General features: G+C 43.0%; 1 protein-coding gene across 1 annotated transcript in view; it reads right to left on the reverse strand.

Moving 5' to 3' along the window:
* Positions 1-1,661: 1,661 nt before the first annotated feature.
* The window catches only part of NTRK2 (neurotrophic receptor tyrosine kinase 2), a 323,265-nt gene continuing 307,177 nt past the window's right edge, over positions 1,662-17,749 (reverse strand). The window contains exons 16-17 of the mRNA XM_044265786.1: positions 5,141-5,299; positions 1,662-4,274 (exon numbers count right to left, since the gene is read on the reverse strand). Coding sequence (XP_044121721.1) covers positions 4,089-4,274; positions 5,141-5,299 — 345 coding nt within the window. The 3' untranslated portion in view covers positions 1,662-4,088. The remainder of the gene's footprint in view (positions 4,275-5,140; positions 5,300-17,749) is intronic.

Below are 17,749 nucleotides of genomic sequence, written 5' to 3' on the forward strand. Positions count from 1 at the left end.
GTGGCTCGCCTCGCGGTGGGTTCTTGGACTTCTCACTATTGGCTTTTGAGACACTGGGCTCCCGACATTCCGGTTCTCTTCTGGAATGCTTGGACTCTAAACAGAAGTGTCCAGGGGTCATCGTGGGGCAAGGTGAGCATAACATAAATGTGCAAAAAGATGACAAAAAAAAATCAATTTTCCTTTCCCGGACCTTTACATAAGGAGATCTATTTCAGTCTGCATTCTCCTTTGCAAGGAGCCAAGGAAAGGACTCAGTGTAGTGGAATGCCTTTCATTCAGTTGTTTCGGGAAGCACATTATCTTAAATATGTCTTCCACCCATGCAGTACCGCACAACGTTGAAAAGTGCGATGTAGTCCTACCCACATGGAGAATGGAAGCACTAACCGCAAAAGGACATTAAAAAGTTTTGGTTATTTAGCAGATTTTAAGCAAATTAGTCATACTGCACCCTACTTATCATTATCTCTAGTATTGTGTGCCTATACATTTATACATAAGCCCACAAACACACTGTGTCTGTGTGTCTGCATATGTATAAATCCAGTATTTATAACACACATATAAATACATGAAAACACCACAGGTAGTGCGGATGTGAACACATGTGTATAATATGAATTCTGATAGGATCTTTTATAGGATAGTTCAAAATGTTTTCTAAAGAAGCCTGATTATGACGCTGGTTCAGTGTACAAGGATTTAGCTGAAGCTATAAGCATGATGCTATGTCACGATGTTTCAGCTCCTGGTCATCTCACGTATTTCCTTTTGTTCTTCGGACCGCGTTTGGCTTCGTGAGTTTATCAGTGTGCTTGCTTTCTTGGACCATTTGTCTGTATCCTGGAGTCTCTAGCGGGCAGAATCATGAACTTCAGAATCAGAACACTTAGAGTCAATCCCCTTGGTGCCGGAAACGAGCCTGGAGATTTCCAGCATGCCACTCAACTTCTCCGAGCCTCGATTGCCTCACTTATAAAAAATGGGAATGATTGGCTAACAGTGGTGAAAAGTGCCTGGAAAACTATGATGCGATCCGTAAATGGAAACGATGGTCAGGCTGAGTTTGGGCGAGGGAATTAGGTTCGTCCTTCCTGTGGTTGGAGTTTTTCACGAATTGGGTAGCAGGCCATATCCTGTGATCGTTACACTTCAGAACAAGGATGTCCCTTTTGTAAAAATCAAAAGAGCATGAGAAGAGGGGATGGGGGAGGAACAGTGATGCCTATTTCAAGCTATTCTCTGGTTTGTTCAATCTGGTATTCTTTCAATGCGAGACGTCTCTGAAATCACACACTCTTGAGACAACAGAGGAAAAAAATAATAATCAGCAATATAAATAACTATAAAACTTTGCACTTGCATAGAATCTTTCATTTCAAGACCTAGAGGAACTTGTCAGAAGGGAAGGAGTTTTTGTTTGTTTGTTTGTTTTTGTTTTTTTTGCTTTTTTCTTTCAGAGGAAAACACACTGGAATGGTATAGAACACTCCCATCTTCTCATTTGCCTTAAACAAATCCTTGCTTTAAAACTGCACAGCCCTTCTCGAATTTGATCCCTTCACATATTTACCTCCTTTGCTCTCTGTTAAAATAAAACAAATCACTTGCAGCTTCTCCCACCCCCACCCGGCCCCCGCCACCCCCCTCCGCCCCGCTCCCCAAGCAGCTGGCAGGTCACGCAGAATGACAAACCCGTGCAGGTGTTCAGGTCCTCACGGATGGAATTTAGGAAGGTTTGGTACAAATCTGCCCCTTCGTTACTGCTTCACAGAGTGCCACAGTGTTTTAGCAGTACCGTGGTCCTTAATACGATAGATTCGTGCAGGCATATACCATGGAGATATGGCTTTCGTTATATTGTTATGTGCATTCTGGAGGGTTTTTTTCACCGACAAAGAGAACGATCAGTTCAACTCCCGTGTCTCCTAGGCCAGCGTGGAACTTGAAGGGACTGTAGGGATTATCTTGTTCAACCCCCTTCACTTGACTGCTGATGCTACTGGATTTCCTTTTGTTGTCTTTTAATCGACACTTTTGATTTTTTTGAGAACGGGCTCTCAAAAGCCTATAAATGGAAAATAAGGTGCTCCAGGAATTAAGGGCGCAAGCAAAACTGAAACAGAGCAATTGCACCTTCAGAAACAAATACGAAATAAAATGTCCTAAGATGAATTAAAATCACTCACTTTCAATCTGGCTTGTGTTATAAAGATGTCAGGTTAACAAAAGTCCCCTCACAGAGGGTAGCAAGTTTTCTTGAGGAACAGAAATATTTTTCTTTCTTGGTAAAACCGACCATCCAAATAACTGTAAATTTCTATTTAAATTTACAATCTCTTTTCGCAAAACTCATCACTAGACCCAGAAGCACACCTCCAAAGCTTGGTCTGGGCATAGCTTCCCACTGGGGTGCTATGCCTGATTTTTTTTTTTTAAATTTTTATGTCTTTTAATGGAGTGGAAAAAAAACAAAACAGCATACTGACAATGGAGTACACTGGGAATGAAACCACTCTCCCAACCAGAGCCCAGAGCAAGGTCTCAGCCTGTGCACACTGAACATCAATGTAAGTGATGCCCCCAGGGTGAGGTTTCTTTTCCCTTGGGGACTGAGTCTGCCCTTCCCACAGTCCCACAGTCCGTTCCACGTGGATGAGGACATCCAGGCTTCAGGGTCCATCTCCACTAAAACCCATCACCGTCGTATGACGCAGAGACATTGATACTCAGCTAATGAACTCCATTAGCTTCCCCTAATTATATGTTATACCTCTTTATGGATCCGCTCTACATATCAGGGGCACGACGTCTGGAGCAGTAGTTTCTGCACACAAGGTATTAATCGACGAAGACCATGCACAATTTTGCTTGCACAGTTTAAAGGACAGGTAGGGGTGGAGGGGAGGGGTCGGAGGGAACTGCTATCTGAAAAGTTCAATATAATGCCTCCGAATTTATAACTTGTCTTATCTTTTCCAAGTCTTTGGCTTTCCCACCTGACCCTGAAACGATCTCTGGACAAGAATTCACCCATTTTCAGCTAAACTCGACAAAGGTTCAGCCGACAACACCTGGAAAGACAAACCAGGGCTGTTACCATGACCTGCAAAGACAAGACTGTCTGGGCGTGTGATGCGCCATCTTGCGTCTCATGGAAGCCATCTTTTCTCTCAACTACACCCTAGTGTTTCTGGTGATGGGAAAAGAATAGTCCATGGCACAGAGTTCAACAGTCTTTGTACTCCTCAGAAAGCTCCTCAGGGGAAGGTGCCGAATACATTCCTCCCAGCTAACAGTCGCTGGGTTTTTCCTAAGTAGGGACTGACGCCAGCTGATCCCAATGGTTGTCTTTGTTCCTCCCATACTGTGGTTTGTAATAAATCTTCTTTCTCTCTGGTTTTAATCTCCCATAGATAAAGGCTTCCCAGATTAAACACAAGTTTTCCTGTTTCATACACAGGCTTAAGCCATCCAAAAACAATAAGAACAGTAATAATAATAAATAAATAGAAGTGAATCCATAGAAACTCTCGATGTCTGTACAGCAGAAGTGACAAAGTTTAAGTCAAATATTTGTTTTCCCTTTTTTTCATCCACATCAAAGGCAGGAATACAACAAGGCATTGTTAGTTGTGGTGGGCAAACTAGAGTGTCTGCTGATATAACAAATCAGGGTTGTTAAGGCCTTTGTCTATGCAGAGTTAATAGGAATGCAGAAGCCAGATTGATTCAAAAGAAAGTGTAGGGGCTATGAAGCGAGGAAGACCAAAAAAGAAAAAAAAAAGACCCCCCAAAAAAACAAAAAAAAAAACCAAAACCCAAAAAACCAAACAAAAACCAGGGAAGAAACCAAGGGAGGTGGAAAGAGAGAAAGAGACAATGCCAAAAAGTAGTCCGTACTGTGTCTATGGATGGAGAAGTGCACATGGCTTCCCTCAGAAAGCCTCTCCATGTCTTTGTTGTTAATACTGTCGGAGTGAAGAACAGCAGATTGATGGCATCCGGCGGCAGTTAAACGACGTTCATCCTCTCGGCCCATCTGAGGAGGTGCATTGGGAAGGATCGGTCTGGGGGAAAGGGCCCTAGCCTAGAATATCCAGGTAGACCGGAGATGCCTTGGCCAAGTTCTGAAGGAGGGTGTGGATGCCCTTGATGTTCTTCCTCATATGGGGCTCTCTCTGCCAGCACCCCAGCATCAACTCGTAGACCTCCTGGGGGCACGTTCTAGGTCGCTGCAAGACTCGGCCCTGAGTGATGCATTCTATCACCTGGACGGGATGGAGATCGAAGACAGCGTCAGACAAGAGGAAAAACAAAGCTGATAACACAGATGTCTGTGCAAGGGAAAGGCTGCTCTAAAGAAACCCATTCAGCATTTGCTTTTTTTTTTTTTTTTTTTTGGAAGAGAACAATTATTGTAGTTGGTCATTCATGGTTAATTTCATTGGTTTAGATCCCTTTTTCTGGGCACACTGAGGGGTCACCAACCTGATGGAGAAATGTTTTCTGTCTGTGGGATGCTACCTCACTCAGGAATTCCAATGTGTTTTGGTCTTACTGGCCTATGATGGAGCCTGGAACTTTCACGTCAGGGTGTTGACTGACAAGGGGAACTCACTCAAGCTGTGGAAATGAGTGGAGTTGGGATAGATGACAGATGTGGGCCTGAAGAGGATGTGAGGTGCCTGACCCAGAAGCTATGCCTCAAGTAGAGACAACGGTTGCAAAAGAATTGAAATAGGGAAATAAAACACAAGAATGTTCTAGTGAAATGTGAAACAAAACAAAACAAAACAAAACCACCACAACAAAGAACCAAACCTAAAACCTTATTGGAATACTACCAAAAAACCTAGCTGGCCTCTGAAGACATGGGGTTTCCACACCTGCTATGAATTTACCAGATGAGCAGCACAAAGTGATCCCACCACCGGTGAGTCCCAGGTGTGTGAGCAAGCACTGCTTTTCTTTCTCTAGAACTTTTAAACTCAGAGAGTGACTAGACTCTGCCCACGACGTGTAGGTCCTGAGAGGCCATGTGGGAGCTGCTGCCCCCCACAAGGCCGCACGGCATCGTCTGTGGACCTCGCCTCGGGACCTCAGCCCTCGGGGTCTTGCCCAGCCCACTACGCACCTCGTTGTTGGACAGCTGGTACCAGGGCTGTTTGCCGTACGTGAAGATCTCCCACAACACGACGCCCAGGCTCCAGACATCACTTTCTGTGGTGAACTTCCTGTACATGATGCTCTCTGGAGGCATCCAGCGAATGGGCAGCATTGTGTGGCCACCGACCTGGTGGAGAAGGGGGAGAAAGGAGGCATCAGTCACTGAAAACCAAGTTCCCCTCATCAGGTAGGAGAAAGGTAGAATACAAATGGGAGATACTTTTGTCCTTCCTTTATTTGTATTTGTTAATTTTAATTATTTATAAAACATGAGGGAAATACAATTTCTTTATAAGAAAAAAGCAACAGAGAAGCGGGGCGAAGAACGGTCAAAGTATTTTTTTTAATATTTTTTACTATTTTCTCTTTCTGGTAACTAGATAGGGCAGAGACGACGTTGGGCAGGTGTTCATCCTGGATAACACACACACACACACGTGCACACACACACACACACACACACACACATGCTTCCTGGTATAAAGGTGACTCAGTCTTCTAATTAACAAGATCATGTTGACCAGGAAACAAGCAGGAAACTGTGTCCAGAATGACCCACCAAGTGACTCTACTTTCTTGGCAAGTCCAGAGCTTCCTTCCACTTTTAGGTCTTAGGGTGCCTCAAATGGTCAGGGTAGAAGCGATTAGTCCCATTTCACAGATGAAGCAACTGAGGCTCTGACAGTTAAGCAGTCAAGTTTTTAGACCCCAAGCTTAGGACTTGCCTCTTAACTACAATTGACCTTATGTCCAAAAATAAATAGATACAGTTTGGGGAAAGTCCATTTTAGTGAAAACAGCACAGCTGAGGCATTAGATGGCGAGAGCATTACCACAGGCATAGGGTACTTCATTTGATAAAGACAGTTTGTTTAGGATTTCTGACTTCCTGGAGAAAAGTTAAGAATTTCACGTTTCAGTTTGTAGCGCACTGGGGCTGTCTGATGTTAAAACCATGAGCAAACTGGTGGTGGGTCCTGGTTTTCATGCTGGAAAACGCAACACTACCAGTTCACACATGCTGCCTGATGCCCGGAAAGCAGGTGAGCACACAGAAACACAGGCATGAGACCCGACGGCCAGCCCCGTGTTCTCAGACAGATGCCACATCGAGTTTCTGCCCGATTACAATGGTCGGTGTCCATTTCTGTCTCATTAAAGGAAAGAAAGAGACGAACAGTGCCTGAAAAATGCTCCCTAACTCCTGAGCCCAAGGAGCTGAGAGTGTCAGGTCTGTTTAATATGCTTGGTGATTTCCAACAACCCTCTTAGCATCATAGAGATCTTGAGTGTTGAAGGAGGAGAACGTTCTGTTGGGTTTTTTCTCCATTCTCTGTACAAGGACTCTAAATCTGACAAGTAGGGACACAAATTCCTGGGTCGGGGTAAGGTACCCTCATATGTTTACTGTTCACTTTGAACACACCCACAGCTCTGACGCTACGTAGAGGTGGGCGGCCTTCCATCAGCTTTCAGTTTCATCACTCACTTCTCACCATGCAGCGATGGGCTGACAGGCTTCTATGGGCACAGATTTCCTTCATGGAGCTGCCTGGACATGCCTAAGGTGATGTCAATACTTCCCATCAGGGATGATATTCAAAACAGAAGTTGTGTGGCATGGGCAGCGATGGACCGGAAAGGACGCCATGTTGGTGCTGCTGGCCCCACTGAGGAACTGCCCGGCTCATGACCCTGGAGCCCCATGGGCCCAGAACTTTGGGAAAGGAAATGTGTGCCAATACACAAGGGGTTCCCCATGTTTCTAGACACTCCCAAGGACTTGGGACACCAAAGAGGAAAGCTCCCTTCAGGTGCTGGTGACTCACAGACCTGCACCAAGGAGAAGACTTGTGGTGAGTGCAGGAGCTACATGGTGCAGAGTCCCGTGGAGTGAGAGGTCTCTGTGCAGGTTTTTAGTGGAAAAGACATATTTATTGACTTTATGGAAATATTTCAATTAGAATTCAGATTTATGATCAATATATAGTTGGTCTGTGTGGGATAAAAAGAGAACTAGGACCTTATGGACAAACACATGGTAGTCTTTTGGATACTGGGCCCTCAAAAGATTAAGAGCCAGCTCCCCACAGAGGTTTCTAGGTCAGGCCGCCAAAAGCCCTATAACCTGTAAGTTGCCTCATTTCTGTGACAGTCATGATACACAGAGTCTTAAGGTATCTTGGGAGTTTGGCGGAAAAAAAAAATTGATTTTGTTTAACTTAGTGAATTAACTAATTCACTAAGGGGAGAGGGAGAGAGACAGAGAATCGCCTCCATACATCTAGACTCAGACGGCTAAAATCCCACTGTGGGATGTGCTCACCTAACAAGATGCCATGCTTTCCATATTCCCGTGCATACACACTGGTAACGCCACGGGCAACACTTAGTTCGTGGTGTTGGAAGCCGGGCTCCAGGACTTTTAGTCAACGACTAGTTGCTAAACCGCTGTCCTAGTTGCTCCAACCATGAAATATGGGTAACATTTTATACCTCCCGGGGTTATGGTGAGGTAAACACTCAAACAGTCAAAAGTTTGGGAAAGTGCTTTGTAAATTCCAATGCACTGATGCATTCAAGGTGTCTTTTCCTTCCCTGTAGCCTTTACTATCTTATTTCCTCCATTCTGGAGACATTAGGAAGAGCCAGTGCACACGATTCCCCTCTGTGCCTCACTCTGCAGGGACAGGTGCTCTGATGATAGCCCGGATTCGCCCAGTTTCTCTGTCCGATGTTGGAAATGGCCAGAGAAAAAGCTCCTGTTTCCTTTAAAGGAGGAAAAAAAGATCCCACTTTTGATTTACGTGTTTTCCCATCTGATCATTTGTTTTATGTTTGAAGTCTCTTTGGGACACATTTTTCACGTTAATTCTTTCAAGAGTCCCTTCTGGGATTTCACACACGCTGTTATAAATAATGCTTTCCTTGTTCTGATGTCAAACGGGTGAGTTGTGGGAGAACCTAATAAAAGTTCAGACAGGGTTCACAAGTTTTCCAAACCCATTTAGAACATTTCTGAACGTTTCTTTTGCAGGCCTTTCTCAGGATTTTGGAGCATGTCACAAAAGTAGACCAAGAGGGCGGGGGGGAATAGAGTCACCGTTGTTACAAATTACTGTCACATTCCAGTCACAGCGACTGGATGGCTTTTGGACTTCGCAAAGCCACATACGGCACAGCCGCAAACACAACGAGGCATTTGTTTTGCAATGTGCCACCTGGCAACTTGCCCTCACACCCTGGTTTCAATATCTGTGAGATGGAATGCCATCCCAAGTATGACACGGGACTCAGAGAGGCTGCTTCGAGCATCGGACCTGCTGAGGGCCGGATGGGGTGGGGTGGCGTCCTCCAGGGATCAGGCCCCTGCTCTGTGCTATACTCACCAGACTGAGCTGAAGCCAGATGGGAAACCCATGTCACCAGGAAGTTGATTTGGACTTGAGATTTTTTATTTTCTTCAATCCAAGACCCTGGGGACCTGGTTCCTGCTGTGCCATTAACTTGGCACAGCTTGGCTGAGTTACTTCAGGTCTGGCTTACTGGTAAAATGTGGACAGGTTAGACCAGCTCTGGATAATTTTCAGCACAAACCCCTGTGGTTCTGTAATCGCTCGCCACCACTTGGCCATCATCATCGTCTACCAGCACAGAGTCATTCACCTTTCCAAAGAATGTCCACTCAAAGAATTCCACTTGAACCCCGTAGTTACACTCAAGGGTAGACATTGGTTTGCTTTCATGTTGCAAATAATGCACCCAAATCTCAGAGAGTTGAAGGAGCTTATGTCAGTGCACACAGTAATGGCTGCCCACTGGATGTCTTATACTTGTTCTCATGGGTCGTTCTGAGTGTATGGCTTTTGCGATCTCTAATGCAGAGATTCAGTATTCCCTGTGTTCAGCCCCTAGGGTCCGTCATGTGGTGCTTTGCCCAGGCCAATCCTACTCATGCCTCTTGGTAGTTTGATCCCTTTTCCTTTCTACCTACTCCCCAATGAGCTCCTGAAGATGAGATCAAATTGCACCATTTCAAGGAACTCTCAGTCCAGTGGCAGCTCAGTGAGTTGCCCAAAGACAGTCCGGTGCCCCTCAGCACAGCTCTGACAACATGGCAAACATCCCTTTCTTCTGCTAACAGATCACATGCCTCAAGAAAGATGGCTGCATCTCAGTCATGTCTGGCCAGGCATGAGGGGGTTGGTTGGTAAGCATATAATGTCTTCGAGTAGCCTTCCTATGAGTGCTGATATTTGGAGAGGAATTCTCTAATGTTCTTAAAAAGAGATCAGTGTTCACTACTCTCCTATCTAACCTCCAGTAACTCCCTGAACTCATGTCAGAACCATCTTAAATTAAATGGATGGAAACTGGCTCATTTATTCAGTGTGACAAATAAGAACTGTTTCGTGAAATTCATAACCTTAGAATTCAACAAAAAATTCTGGAGTCCACATGGAGTCTGAGAGCTCCCTGAGTTGTGTGGGGGACCCGATTCCTTTCTTGATTTGCCATCTGTGCAGTAGATGGGGAAGTCTATGGTACTGACCTGAAACTATTTGATCTTGGGGGGAAGTCTAGAATGATGTCATAATCATAAGATGGAGGATTATTTTTCTACATCTTGTGATCAGCATCTCACATCCTCTGAAGCTGGAGAAAAAGGAAAAACTAAAGAAGAAAGCTAAAGTGGGGCACCTGGGTGGCTCAGTCAGTTGAGTGTCTGACACTTGGTTTCAGCTCAGGTCATGATCTCATGAATCCTGGGATGGAACCCTGGGTGAGACTTCGTGCTCAATGGGGAGTCTGCTTGAGATTTTTGCCCTCTAACCCTCTCCCCCACTTGCTCTCTCTCTTTCCCTCCTTCTCTCTCTCTAAAATAAATACATAAATCTTTTTTTTTTTTTTTTAAAAGAAGAGCATTAAAGAGTGAAAACAGGAGGACTGATGACCATCTTGGCCTTTTATCATGGCAACTTGCTTAAGTCAGCAAAGCGAATCTGAGGCCTATGGTCAAAAAGGAATTCCATAGTGTCTAAAATAGATGAAATTATGGAAAATAATGGATCTTGTTTTTAAAGTATATCAAGAAAAGGACAGGGGCGCCTGGGTGGCTCAGTGGGTTAAAGCCTCTGCTTTCGGCTCAGGTCATGACCTCAGGGTCCTGGGATCGAGCCCCACGTCGGGCTCTCTGCTCATCAGGGAGCCTGCTTCCTCCTCTCTCTCTCTGCCTGCCTCTCCATCTACTTGTGATCTCTGTCTGTCAAATAAATAAATAAGATCTTTAAAAAAAAAAAAAAAGAAAAGGACAGTTCAGTTATCTCTTAGTGTTTGTTTCCCTGACACCTCATAATTTTGATGGTGACATATATATAATGATCAGATTAATCAAAAATAACCACTGTGCTCTAGTTAAAATACCTATACCTGAGCATCCTTTAAATATAACTGTGTGAAAAGTGTTTAAGACAATAAATCCTGAAGAAAATATTAAAAGACCATGGGTAAAATTGTCTTGTGTTAGTAATCAATGACTGTACTATGTTTAGACACATCCAATCAGTTCAACAATATTTCTTACCAAAGGAGCATTCTTTGCATATACACTCTTGGTCATAAGGTTGTAAATTGTGAAAATTTCCCCTTGGCCTAACAAACAATATGCTTTATTTTTCCATGTTGGAAAACTAGGATTAGGGAACTCTTGGTGCTTGCCACTTTGAAACCACTCTTTACACCAGGAGCCTCGCTAGGTTCTTTCTCATTTTTACAAATATACAAAGAATATTTATTGCTGGTACAAGTTAATGAGGAAGGCACAATCTCTTTTCCTGGTGTGCTGGGAGATGAGAGAGGAGGTGACAAGCTTAGCTCTCCTCCTTCCACTGCAATGAACACACAAGGCATCTACCATCCTCCTTGTTCCCTCATCACCTTTCTAACCCCTCCCCACTTCCCTTCCCTTCCTTTCACTTCTCCTGTTGCCTCCATTCTGCTCAGTGTGGTCCCTTCCAGGTCCATTCCTGCTCCCTTTCCTTGAATTTCCTCTCAAATATCACTCGTCCAGTTCCATTCCAAAATCCCATGTTGCATTTTGTCTTACACAATTCTTTCATCTCCCCCTAATGATCATGGCTGACCCCTCCATAACTCATTCTCCGGCTGCCATGATGTCTGGTTTCCGTTCTGTGTTTAGGAGAGGCATAATGGGAGAGGCGCAATGGGAGGCTATCTCCAGATCTGAAGCAAGTGCTTAGGTGGCTTTGAAACCACTGGTGATTTAAAGGTGAGTAATGCTAATCTGGGACCTTCTACACTCAACTAGCAAAGACCAATGATGCCTGGGAGGCCACTTTCAGCTTGTGGTGTTTAGTCAATGAGTGAGTGATAACTTGTTTGGAGGCCAAACATTTTACTCCCTTAGAAACACAAAGGCCAAAGGGCAAGTCCCATTAAGAGATGATTAGCTGTCAGAGGCTTTTGGGCACATGAAATATTGAAGAGGCTCCTAGACCTTCTTGTCATACCCTATACCCAACTGCTTTGCTTCAGCAGTTTCTCCTGACCTGTTCCTTAAAAATTCATGAAAGCTGTAAATTTTAAGAAATAGCTGGACCTTATTTACTTATTTGTTATGTGTTGCATCTGTAATATGAAGCTTAAAAAAGGAGAGAGAAACAGTTTATGCAAAATATTCTCATTGGAGAAGTGGAACTATTGTGGTCAGACTGTGGGCACTCTATGACCACATCCAGGAAGATCATAATCCTTCTATTATGAAGAGTGATGGGATGCTTCCATGGCGTGTGGCACTGAACCAGGGGATACTTCATAGGAAGAAATTCAGCCCTTCTTACTCTGCCTAGAAGCCCAAAATGAACCCAGATCAGGCTGAGTCAAGCAGAGCCCTGGTGACAGCCTGATCCTCATCTCCTTTACAGTGGGAACTGATTATTGCTATGCTGGAAACCACTGTTATTCATAGCTCTGAAATCTCTCAGTATCTTTTTCTATTACCAGTGTGGTCAGGGATTATGAAGTAGTAAATTCAAGCCAAGTATTTTTGAATTAGTCAAAGAGAGGATGTTCTGGGCCCTATTGGTAACCGTATATATTTTTTTAACATATGATGTTATTATTTGCTTCAGTGGTACAGTCTGTGAATGCTCAGTCTTACACAGTTCACTGCACTCACCATAGAACATACCTTCCCCAGTGTCCATAACCCAGCCACTCTATCCCTCCCCCACTACCACCTAGCAACCCTCAATTTGTTTCCTGAGATTAAGAGTCTCTTATGGTTTGTGTCCCTCCCTGGTCCCATATTGTTTCATTTTTTCCCCCTTACTTCCCCACAGCCCCCCGCCCTGTCTCTTAAATTCCTCATATCAGAGAAATCATATGATAATCGTCTTTCTCTGACTGACTTATTTCACTTAGCATAATACCCTCTAGTTCCATCCACATCGTTGCAAATGGCAAGATTTTGGGTTTTTTGATGGCTGCATAGTATTCCATTGTGTGTATATGTATATATACACACACCACATCTTCTTTATCCATTCATCTGTTGATGGACATCTAGATTCTTTCCATAGTTTGGCTATTGTGGACATTGTTTCTACAGTAACCATATTTTTGCAAAAATTTTTTTCCCGACAATTAAATTTCTGCTGTTAGAATAAGGCAAATGATCATGTTTTGAAGGTAAAGGACATAGCTAAAATTGCTCTCTCTGGAAACTTGGATTCTAGGTTAGTAGATAAGGTAAATTGAATATAAAATTTCCACTGAAAATTGATTTTGCTTGATTCTACCATGAAATAGTAATAAAAATGATGAAAATAACAATAATAACACCTCATGTTTATCTAATACTTTTTTGATTTTTCTTATCATTTCATATCTATTCATCTTATCATTATTGTACCTACCCCAAAATATGTTTATGAAGATGAAATGATCAATTGTTTAATCACTTAAATTATTATGTGATTAATTGATTTAATGGATTCATTAAATCAATCAACTGATCAATTAAAGATTAAATTTTCATATTAGAAAAGCTCTGTGGTGCCATTGTGTGATGCCATTTATATGACTTTCTTGAAAAGGCAAAATTATAGGTCTAGAGAACCCATGTTTGTCAGGGAATGGGAATTGGTTGGAGGGGGCTTACTTTATGGGGACACAAAAGAATTTTGGGGGATGATAGCAATGTCCCACAACTCCATTATGGTGGCAGTTAAGTGATTGTGTTTGCCCAGACTCAGAACTTTACACTAGAGAAGGTGAATTTCACTATATTTTATCTCAGTAAACCTGACTTCAAAATCAATCAATCAATCAATTTAGTAGTGCTCAGTATATAGTAAATGTGCAAACAATACTAGCTTTTGTCTTGTTATTCTAAGTATTTGATTCTTCCTTCTCCAGGAATCCTGTGGGACTAGTTAGACATGATCTTTTATCCCAATTTAAGAGCTGAGGAATCTTTAGGCCCAGAATTAAAGTGATCTACCCAAGGCAACACAGCTAAGTCATGGTAGAGTCTATAGCAGGACCTAGCTCTCAAATTCATGGCACCCTTCCCATTCTGTCTCAAGTCTGACATGGAGTCAGATTCAGAGCTAGGAAAGTCTCTCTGCATTAGACTGCTTGGGGTGTCATAACAAAATACCATAGATTGGGTGGCTAAGACAACATTTATTTTCTTGCATTTCTGGAGACTAGAAGTCCAAGATCAAGGTTCCAGTGAGTTCAGTTTCTGGTGGAAGCTCTCTTTCTAAACAGAGCTTATATGTGTGCAGAGAGAAAGTGATCCTCCAATGTCTTTTTTTTTAATAAGAATACCAACCCTATTGGATCAAGACCTCATCCCATGACCTCATTTAACCTTAATTACTTCTTTACAGGCTCCATCTCCAAATATCCTCACACTAGGGGCTAGGGCCTCAACATATGAATTTGGGGGGTTGGGGGAACACAGACATTTAGTTCATAATACTCTCCTTGCCAATGTTCCCCCTTCTGGCTCCAGTATATTCTGGGGAAGCAAGAATAGCTCTATGTACTAGGAGCTGTGTAATTCGGGCCCAGAATGCAATTCTGAGGTTCTTTGTCAGCATCTTCATGTCCCCAACTGAAGATTTGACCCCATTGTTCCTTTCCCTCCTGGGTAACTCTTGATTATTACCAACTAATTCTAAATCTTATCAAACAGTTTAAACTGCTGTTGTCCCACAGAAGATTCAGTTCATTTCCAGTGCAACCTTAGCGCAATCTCAATCCAAACCCTATTTCTCTACCCCCTTCTCCACCTGGGGTTCCCTTGGGGGTGGCTAAGGGAGAGCAGGCAGACTCGGGACTCCCTAGTGATGCGTAGATAAAGGCAGAGGGCTTCCCGGACTCTGTGTTGCTGTAAGCAACATCCCTCACGGGTCCTGTTGTCTCCTGCTTGTGCACTATATACAATTCAAAGAACAAAGAGCCCAGTCTCAGCAGTGACTATAGTTTCATCTTATTTTACATCTGGCTCTAATCAGAAGCATAGTAAGTCATCTCTCAGTGAAGCATAAAACTACAGTTGCGCCGGCGTTTAAGAATCACATTCGGATCTAGAAACACAGATTTCCATCTTAATCATTGAGTGAAACTAGAAGTAGCAGCACGTGCCCCCTGCCTCTGACTGCTGTCCCCAGCCTCATCCCACTAACTCTTATCAACCTGGATGGGAAGTTTCCTGAGGGCATCAAGGGGAGGATGACGCTTTGGAAAGCACTAATACAGCAAGCTGGCTGGAGTGTTGTACACTCTAATCATAGACATTTCATCAAGCTGCCATTTTTAAGTGTTCAGTGTTCCTGAGCCTTTTACGGCCTCCTAAGCATTACGGGTAAACCCATGAGACCATCTGACTCTTCTAACATTTGAGACCAAATCACTGCATCCTTTCATGGTGAAAAGCCACCAGGGACAGACATGCCCTGAGCAAAGGCAGTCAGAAAAAAGCAGGACCAATGTATGCTTGTGTCATTGTCTACATTAAGGTGGTTTCAGTGTGTTGGTTCGGCACCAAAATTCCAATATGAAATCGTTTCTATGGAAATAATTCCGAAAAGCTGCTATTCCAGCTAGCTTTTACAAAGGAAGAAATCAGTGATTTGTCAACAGAGTAGGAAAACACAACACAACACAAAAAGCTTCCCTGTAATAGAACGAGCTCTCCCATCATCAGCAGTGATTACGGTGGTTACTGCTGCCCTGGGTGCATCAAGTCCAGTAAATGGAGAGATCAGGTTTCTGGGTGGACACCATCCATCTGTCCCCCCATTAACCCCAGCCTGTTAGTTAACACTGAAGACCCTGCCAGCGTGTACATTCCACCATTAGCCTGAGATGAAGACTTAATACACCAGAGCCAGTTTCAGATGAATGAAGTCTTCTTTCCACCCAGCTGCAGACAGGGAAACTGATGTCTTGTGTCCAAGGGAATGTAACGATAATGACAAAGTTGCTTCCTCCAGGGAGCTCTGAATGCCTACCTGGGCATCATTATGGTCCTTTTCTGCAATGTCTGTGATACATGTAACGCCTAGAGATTGTGACCTTGGTTACAAAAGATTTGTGGTTCTTATGATGATAATGAGACCTAAGAAATAATATATATATATATATATATATACACATATATATGTGTATATATATATACCAACAAGTTTTATATGTAAGCTAATTAAAGCTAAATGAAAGGCAATGACTTTAACACAGAGCCTTGCAAAGAATAGGTAACCGAGAGTTAATTTATATATATATATATATATATATATATTTACATATATATGGACAATATAAAAAGTACACACAAAGTACACTCTGTACATACAATATATTTATATATATGTACTATATATATTGTACGTATAATATATAAATTTATATGTGTGTACTATATATATTTATATATATTTATATATTTATATATTTTTAACATATGTACAATATATATATTTGTATATATGTACAATATATATATAAAATTAACTCTCGGTTACCTATTCTGTGCAAGGCTCTGTGTTAAAGACATTGCCTTTCATTTAGCTTTAATTAGCTTACATTTAAAATTCATTGATCTCCCATCTCTCCAGACATACCCACGGACAAAATATACCCATAGAAAGTGCCCATATTATGAGAACTGGAGCTCTCTTTCCTGTCCAATGATAGCGGCAGCTCAGTGTTATGGAAAACCAGCGTGATGTCACCGGGTGCTTCTCAAACTTTCCCCCAAAGCACCCCAAAACACAGAAAGAAGTAAATGATCAGGGTTTCAGGGGAATAATTGGGACCATGTCTGTGGGTCACCAGCCCAAGGTGCTGATGGCAAGTGTGGAATTTCTTCAAAGTTCTATGTTTCATCTTTAACATCTGATGTAATTGATGCGTTAGACTCCATGATGCATTTTACAAAAGCAATGATTTGTCTCCAAATCATTTATGAAAATTGATGCTTTGGAAATATGGGCCATGTTCATTTTGTGGCTTTGTGGGTTTCTGGTCTTAACACAACATCCTATGTTCAAAGGCTACCCAGACTCCTGGTTAAGAGGCATTGGTGCAGAAACACAAGACAGCAAGTTCACACTGGAGACCCATGAAGCAACAGAATGAACACAGGTTTGGTTGTCAACAGACCTGGTTTCCTGTTTTAGCTTAGCCACTTTCTAACTAGATGAACATAAATTAGTTTATGTCTTAGAGTCTCTCTTTTGCATTGCAATTGGAATAAAACCTATAAGCCAAATGTAACAAGTCTGTGTGAGGATTCTGTACAGCCCTGCCCACTACTGCCCATTCCTGAGGGGCACCCTTCACTCTTTGGCATAAATGCCCCCTCCTGGAGTCGTCCAACATGGCAACCTGCATCAGAAGCCCAGAGCTCTATTCTGGTGCTTGTATGACTCTCCATGTGACTTTGGTAAGTCATGGCCTCCCATAAAGCCATCAGTTTTTCCTTTATGGAATAGAGATGACTCTACTTACTGCATCACATCTGGGAGGCTCAGTGAGGCTGTTGACACAAAGCATGGTAACACCCACCAAAGTGGTAACACCCAACCCACATGCAATTCCTCATTAATCTTGCTTCTTTTTGTTGTACCTTTCTCAGAGTATATTTCAACAAAACTGTGTTTGGCTAGTGCCATGTACACTGTGGGGAAACAACACTGGATGAGCGTCCCTGCCCTATGGAGCTTGTTCCGTAATCACAATGCCAGGCTGAGGACTGACGCCATGGTGGGAATGTGAACAACTGGTTATGCATCATGATACTGGTGCAGTCTGGCCAACAGCTCAATCTACCGATGCTTTCCGCTTCCTTCCACTAGGGCGTGTGTATTTAGATGGCTGAGCACTTGTCACCTGTCCAAAGGATCACAGGAGGGAGATGACTGGGAAATAGCAAGATGGGGAGTTTTCAAAGAGGACTGATGAGCTGATCCTCCCTGAAGCTCTTCAGAAGAAGTTGGCGGCAGAGCCCCAAAGATGCTGTGATGGCAGAGTTGTGTTCAGC

Source organism: Neovison vison, chromosome 9 (assembly GCF_020171115.1).
Source record: "Neovison vison isolate M4711 chromosome 9, ASM_NN_V1, whole genome shotgun sequence".
NCBI lineage: Eukaryota > Metazoa > Chordata > Mammalia > Carnivora > Mustelidae > Neogale > Neogale vison.